The 7,616-nt window shown below is 50.0% G+C and overlaps 2 protein-coding genes across 2 annotated transcripts; both read right to left on the bottom strand.

Moving 5' to 3' along the window:
* Window positions 1–2,296: 2,296 nt before the first annotated feature.
* HTD2 (hydroxyacyl-thioester dehydratase type 2) lies at window positions 2,297–2,859 on the bottom strand. The gene has a single exon (XM_042880894.1). It carries the CDS (start codon window positions 2,857–2,859, stop codon window positions 2,344–2,346), a length of 516 nt encoding a protein of 171 aa, XP_042736828.1. The 3' UTR covers window positions 2,297–2,343.
* On the bottom strand, window positions 2,728–4,576 carry RPP14 (ribonuclease P/MRP subunit p14). The gene is made up of 5 exons (XM_042880895.1): window positions 4,491–4,576; window positions 4,331–4,415; window positions 4,187–4,263; window positions 3,318–3,396; window positions 2,728–2,953 (listed from the first exon to the last, which is right to left on the bottom strand). Exons 1-5 carry the CDS (start codon window positions 4,574–4,576, stop codon window positions 2,897–2,899), a joined length of 384 nt encoding a protein of 127 aa, XP_042736829.1. The 3' UTR covers window positions 2,728–2,896.
* Window positions 4,577–7,616: the final 3,040 nt, after the last annotated feature.

Below are 7,616 nucleotides of genomic sequence, written 5' to 3'. Positions count from 1 at the left end.
CGCCGCCCCGCCGGGCCTTAGCGCCGCCGCCCGCCCTGCGCCGCGACCGCCCGCCCGCCAGGGGGCGCCGTGCCGCCCCGACGGCCTCGCGCAGGGTTCTCGGGGTGCCCGCGCCGCTCGGGCCTCGCGCGGCGGGAGCGCGGCTCTCGTGAATTCACCGCCGGGGCGGGAAACGCCGAGCGCAGCCGTGCCGTACCGCCGGCACAGGGTGGGATGGGGGCAGCTCCGTGCTTGTTTCTGGCTCTCGGGTGTTGAAACTGCCATAAAAAGTTCCGCTAGGATTCAGCATCTTCCCCTCACTCATCTGAAATCTGTACAACTGTTTTTTTTCCCCAATAGAAATCAATTAAATTTCCTTGCAGCGGTACTGAGACCCTATTTGGGAACCACAGAATAGCCAGGGTTTGAAGGAACCTCAAGGATCGTGAATCTCCAACCCCCTGCCACATGCAGGGCCTCCAACCTCCCCATTTTAGACCAGGCTGCCCAGGGCCCCATCCAACCTGGCCTTGAACACCTCCAGGGATGGACGGGGCATCCACAACCTCTCTGTAAAGAACTTCCTCCTGACATTGAAGCTAAATCTCCCCTCCCTCAACTTAAAACCATTTCCCCTTGTCCTGCTGTTATCTACCCTTTCAAAGAGTTGATTCCCCTCCCCTCTGTAGGCTCCCTTTGGGTACTGAGAGTCTGCACTGAGCTCACCCCACAGCCTTTTCTCCGGGTTGAACAAGCCCAGCTCCCTCAGCCTGTCCTCGTAGGGGAGGTGCTCCAGCCCCTTGATCATCTCTGTGGCCTTCTCTGGACCCTCTCCAACAGCTGTCTTTCTTATATTGGGGGCTCCAGACCTGGACACAGTACTCCAGATGGGGCTTCACAAGAGCAGAGCAGAGGGGGACAATCACCTCCATATCCCTGCTGGCCACCCCTTTTCTGATGGAGCCCAGGATACCATTTGCTTTTCGAGCTGGAAAGCCCACGATCCCTATGTTTCAGTGACTCCCATAGAGAGCTGTATGCAGGAACAAGGCTCACTGAGCCACACCTGCCATCCCTTGCACAGCACTGCCATCCCGTGCTGACAGCAGAGTGGCTGAACAGCACAAAAGCTCCTCTGCAAACTGCTCCTGCTGCTCCACTCTCAGCTTCGGTTCATTTTGTTAGCAGGCACAAACCTAACATCGCATCCAGAGGGTCGGTGCTACAGGGAAGGAGTGAGAAGATTCGTTGCTGCACTGCACCTGGATAGCTTAGCTATTTTACTAGTACTTTCACTGCATTGTTTGAAGGCAAACTTTCTCTCCATAGTGTAGCAATTGGACAGATCAATAGCGTGGGAGAGGCATTACAACAAAGGTGTGATGACAGAAAGATCAGCACGACAGAAAGGTGCTATAAGGGAAGGAAAGAAGATTGCTCACCCGTATCAGAAGATTCCAGATTCACAGGAGAAAGCTTCACCAAGGAGAGATCTCCAGAAGGAGATCCTTTCCCAGTGGCAGCCAGCCCTTCAGTGAGGACTACAGCTGAACTGCCTTCACCTGTGCTCCCAAGGCTGACCGGGTTCTTTCCGAGGTGCTCAGTCAGGCCGGGACTCAGCAGTTACCACACACATAGCAAACAACTTCTGAGGTTATCTGCATCAATGCAGAATGCCGTTCTGCTGCAGAGGAGATGGGAGGATAGCATTTGTTTGGCCATAAAATTATGGGCCGGCCACTGAAAAGAGCCCATGCTTTCAGGAGATCTCCCCATTATTCCTGGTGAAATATGGCAAGGGCTGCACCTACAAGCTTTATCAGAAAGCACACATTGCTTGTATAAAGGCTGACTACAACTTCCATGTAAAAGTTAGAACAGTGCAGAAAAGCACACTGCAGCACCATCAGCCAGAGCTTCAGTCAGATTGCCTGAAGAAATCTTGCAGCATGTGAGTGTCAGCACTTCCACTTGTCTGGTTTACTGAAATGCACAACACCATCCCTTCTCACGCGTTTGTTAGCAATATAACTATTTTATAAACAGCAAAAATGTTCTGACTGAACTTAACTAGTGTGACCTGCAGATGGGCTGCAAGGAGCAGCCTCACTCCAAGCCCTGTGGCACAGCAGATGTTTGTCTAAATGGGCCACATCTGTCAGATGTGAGTGCCCAATTCTAGAACTGCACAGAAAAATTGAAAGGTTTCTTGATGCAGTTACTCTCAGGATTGTGTTTGTTTGCTGTCGATGAATGATCCTAGAGGTTTTTTTGTTGCAAGTTTACTGCATTAATAGATGGAACGTGACAAAGGCGGTCAAAACCAAGCATACATTTCTGTCTTTACTGTGAAGAAACACAAGATCAAGAGCTCGAACTTGCTGGCACCATGACTTTCACCATCCCTTCCATAACAGTCTTTCCACTTTCTCTGACTTTACACGATACTGAGACGCGTGCAACAGAGCTCCTCAGTCGTTTCACTTCCACTGCAGCTATCACTTCTTCTCCAGTATACAGAGGAGCTGGAAATCGAATCTCCTGAGAAAGAAACACACAGCCCTGACCAGGCATTTTAGTACCCAGAACTGCAGAAATAAGTCCATTGATCAAAACTCCGTGTACAACAGTTCTACCAAATTTAGTTTTCTTGGCAAAATCTTCACTTAAATGCAAAGGATTTGTGTCACCTGTTAAATGAGAAAAAGTAAGGACATCATTCTGTGTAAAAACTCTGGTAAGTTCAGCTTTGTCTCCAACTTTTATATGTAAATTCTGAAGCAATGGACATCCGAACAACAGGTTGGTAACCGCCAGCTTTGTTGAAGCTCTGTGTCGGAAATCCCCTCTAGAAATTCCACATCTGAAGAGCAGCAACATTTCAAGGACCTTCTGACAGTCCACCCAGACTGGAGACTTAGTCCAAGACCAGCTCCCTGCTGTTCCCAGCTAACGCAAGAAGGAATGGAGATGTCTTGTTTTGGGGGAAGAAAAAAAGAAAACGAGAAGCATTAAAAAAAAAAAAAAAAATCATCAAATGCACCCAGAGTTGAAAATATTTAATCCTCCCATTTATGTAGAAGATTTTAAAGTAAGTGCCATGACTAAGCAGAAATTTGTTTAGCCATGGCTTCAGAGACAAAGAATTCGTGGAAGTCATTTTATTAAGCAGCATCCTCAGGGGAAAAAGACAAAAGGTCTGGAGGTACTCGTTTATGCATCCATTTTTACATGAGATCATTACTGACTTTTAGAAAGGGAAGAAGTGGGATGAAAGGGAAGAAAGGTGCCAAACAAACATGCAGCACAGCACTGATGGTGGGGAGGCCCCCTCCTACCTGCAGTACCCGGAAGGCACACCGCCTGTTCTGGTAGAAGCCCTGCAGGGTCAGAGCACTCCACAGCTTGACGAGGCCTCTGAGTAAAAATAAGACAAAGGACATTAAGATTTTTTTTCTCTTTTCCCACAGCATAAATGTTTTTAAAATATGTTACACAGAGAGTAACGAGGCAGACTTTGACAACCTGTAATGCACCAGTGAGTTCTGGTAGCAGCTCTGTCATGAAGGGTTGTTATAAGGGCTGTACCCTTGTCCTTGACACGGGGCAGATGCTAATGGTGACCATGTTACGTTACTGGCCCTGTTCTTAAGCTCTTCCTGTGCCTTTCAGTGCCATTTCCCCCACAGCACCTGCAGCTGTCTCCAACATTTAAACCTGACCCCCATTCTCACAGGAAGAGATTTAGAACCACACCTTCCAGCAGGGCTTTGCTCCTCCAGACCCTTCTGTTCTACAGCAGGTATGGATGCACACAGGTCACAAAACCTGAGGGACTTTTTATTTCACAGAACTGTTAAGAGATGGATGTGGCATGAGAGGTCATCCGGCCTCACTTCCCCGCGATGCACAGAGATGCCCACAGCCCCACCAGGTGCTCACAGCCCATCCAGCCTCACCTCGGCTGTCTGCAGGCATCCAGCACCTCTCTGGGCAGCCTGTGCCTCCTTGCGCTCATTGCAAGAGCTGTTCGCGCCCAGCCTAGCTCTCCTCTCTCCGGCCTGACACCGCTTCCCCCGTCCCGTTACAACAGACCCAGTCTCCTTTCTCACAGCCCGCCGTTTCCCTCACGCTCCACGCACCCTGCTGTACCCAGCTATTCCTCACAGCCCCGTTCTCCGATGGAGCTTTTTCTCGCGCTCCTTACCCGCTAATCACTCTCAGGACGGCACACAGACTTTTCTCCTCGTACGCCAAGACGTCGACAGGCAAAGCGGCCCCAACCTGCACACAGAGACGCCGTGAGGCGCAGCCGGGCTCCGCGCGGCTCGGCGCGATCCGCCCGCCTTACCTCTCCGTGCAGCTCCCGCAGCGCCGCCACCACCAGCTGCTTCAGCTGCGGGGCGCTGGGCCGCGCCGCGCCGTCGGGGAGCTCCCTGCGGGGAAACAGAGCGGAGTCAGGGCTGGGGGGCGGCGAGGAGCGGGGCGCTGAGGAGCGGGGCCTTACGCACAGGCGGACCCGCAGGTAGCAGTGCTGCGCCGCGCTCACCAACACCCGCCGCTCGTAGGCGGCCGCCCGCGGCTCCGCTCGCTCCATGCGCCCGGCGGCGGCCGCCCCTTTCTACGGCGGCTCGGCGGGGCCGCGGCGGGGCGGAGCTGCAGGCGGTGCTTGGGACCGAAGTGCGGGATGAAGGCGGGCCCGACGATCTGCCGGCCTCGAGGACGGGCAGCGTAAGGAGGTCAAAGCGCCAATTAAAAGCTTAATCAGCAGCCGGATGGCTTGTTGATAAGTTTGTGACCGTAAACGGGACCACCGCGATCCCTTCGCGGAGCCGCACGCGCGGTGCTACGTTCGAACACGCGTAGCGTAGCAGTAAGGAGGCGGCGCTGGGTGCTGCGTTCGAGTCCCGGCTGTGGGGGACGCGTGGGCACAAAGCCCTGGGATCGCGTGGAAAAGCAGCAGAGAGGAGGGAAGGGCCTTCGCTCTGCAAATAAATCAAAACTGTAATAACTTAAAAAGCACCCAAGATGAAACAGCCTGAGCTTGAGAACCAGCTGGATGCTTCTTCTAAAACTGCATCTCGTCAGGAATTGCTCTGAGCCAGCATGGCAACACCGCAGCGACCTAACGGCCACCCCGTGCAGCCTGAGTTAGGGCCCTGCTCACGGGAAAGCATTTCCCACCTCCCTAACCGCTCTCTGACCACTCTGCACAAAGGAACGCCGAGGTTCTGGGTAGCTTTCCCTATTTGACCTTTGGGTTTTGTCCCCCTGGCAGCAATCCCCTCCCTCCCATTCCCTGCGAGCCCAGCTGCGTCAGGCCGTGAAGGGCAGGGCTCCTGTGCCGCAGGCGGAAGCCTGCTCTCACCTTCCTCCTACTGATGCAAATACAGCATACTTATGTCAGCTAAAGCCTGCAGTGCTTGAAAGGAGATATTCGTAAGAAAACAGAAACACGGTGCCCCAAAGCCTCCCTGTAAGCACTCAGCAGAGCTCATTTCCAACCACATCAAAAGATTTCAGTCTCCCAAGCAGGCTGTTGGATTCCTAACAGGCACCTTTTCTGGACTACTCTCCCACCTAATTTAAAAACTGACTGTAAAATACTAAATGCTTTAAACAAAGCTTAAGCAAAAGCAAACGTGAAATAATCTTGTTCCAACATCCAACATGTACCAAGGCTCATTTTCTCATCAAATTATTAGTGAGGTTAAAAAAGGCACAGAATGCAGCAGCACCAAGCGAGAACTCAAGGAATATTGTGGTCCTTTAAGGAACAGAGAAACAGCACAGAGCCCAGATAATCTTCCTACAGTTATTTGGCAAATATGCCTGAGCTGCCAGTTCTATTTGGAGCAATAACATCTACAGAAATTTCTATTCCTTTTTAAAGATGACAGCAAAATTTTATCACTGGAAAGCAAAACGTGCTGGTCAGATCACGTACAAACATGTTCTGGTTGTTGCAATAGGGTGAGTGCTGTTCTCCATAAGCCCTGATAACAGAAGGAACTCAGGCACTCCAGGGAAATCTGGGTAGCTGCTGTAAATCCCACTCTGATGTACTCGCTGTGGGGGGCTGTCAGCTGCAGGGAGCAATAAAGAGCACACACACACTGCACCAGGAAGGCTGGACACAACATGTCAGTTTATTAACCAAAAGTGAAGCCGAACCCCAGAGTGGTTTAACTTTTTAAAACCATATGTTTATATGGCAGATACTTTTTTTTTTTTTCCCACGTTAACACTGTACTGCAAGAATCAAATTTTGCAGCTGTTCACCCTTTGAGAATCAAATACTAAGTGTAAAATGAATAAGGGTCCCTCGAATCAATTAAAAACATATTTAACTCAAAAGAACAGACCAATTTTAAGAACTGTCTTATGAAATTCTCCCAAGTGAAAGACTTTCAAAGCACTTGGAGCCTTGAGGTAGCAACTTTATGCAGAATTTAATTCCCCTCCTGCCCCACAAAGCAGAGGAAAATTAGTAACGCATTATTAGCTCCAGCCAGCTAAGCGGAGTTGAGTGTTCTCTTATGAGGTTAGCAACTTTCTCTTCCACCTTGGAACAGCAGTGTAGTGCTGCAGACATCAGGAGAAAATCCACAAGGAAGGCCTCTTGAAATAAAATATCTGGTTTGAAGGAAGTGAAATGATCAGCAATAACCGTAACAACAAAAATTATCTGGAGTGAAAAGAAACGCGAAGTGTTTGTATTTTGGCAAGACTAGTTTACAAATACACATCGAGAACAAGAGTCCATCTTCAGCCAATGGAAAAGAAAGACTGGAAGTGACATTCAAAGGGATTTCTTTTTTGCCCTCTGTGCAAAATTGCACATTGTTTTGTTTTGCCTTTTTAGAAGAGAGCACTCTTGCCCCCCCTTTTTTAAACATTGTGAAACGTGTGCAGTTACATTAAATAGAAGTGGAAATGCCAGGATATTCGGCCACTGAAAGCTCCCCTCACTGCCTTCACAACAATCACAAGCAGGGAATCAAACTGTTTCCCTCCAAGTCTCAAAGACACTATCCTTTATACCCACTTTGCTGCTGAGTTCTTTGATTAAAAACTAGACCTCTCTCCACTGTAAATTTCAGGGTGTCCACAGCAGATTTACTGTTCAACTGAGCTGTAACAACAGCAACAAAAACAGCAGTGTGCATTCTCCTCGTCTGTGAGGAACAGTCCTAGTGAAAAGGAATAAGCTGAGATGCAATAATGCAGGCAGAGCTCTGCAACCAGGCACTTCACTCCCCAGTCACACTGTCATTGCCAGCGTGTTTTCTGACCTTGCTCACTGCTGTGCCGTGTGGCTAACCAGGCAGCGTCCAGCATCTCACTGCAAGCTTTGGATGCTACCTTCATGCTTCAAGATGGCACAGAACATGATGGTTAAAGCAGACTAATCATGCACACTGCAAACTACAACGCTGTGCACCTTCTTAAGGTGGGCGAGAAGGACGAGCCTCCTGATAGACTCACTCTCCTTCAGCTCAAGGATTGAGTCAGGTTGCCTCTTTACACTACAGAAAGAGGTCATCCTGGATGCAGGATGGTATTTGCCCTATTTGCTTTTGCTTCAGGGAGTCTAGAGAAAAACAGAACTTCAAATTCTTGTTCTTGGATCCCAA

The sequence above is a fragment of the Lagopus leucura genome, unplaced genomic scaffold (genome assembly GCF_019238085.1).
Source record: "Lagopus leucura isolate 7727_CA_CO unplaced genomic scaffold, USGS_WTPT01 Super-Scaffold_100028, whole genome shotgun sequence".
Classification (NCBI taxonomy): domain Eukaryota; kingdom Metazoa; phylum Chordata; class Aves; order Galliformes; family Phasianidae; genus Lagopus; species Lagopus leucura.
Note: the sequence above shows the minus strand (reverse complement) of the source record. Positions and strands in the feature narration are given on the sequence as shown.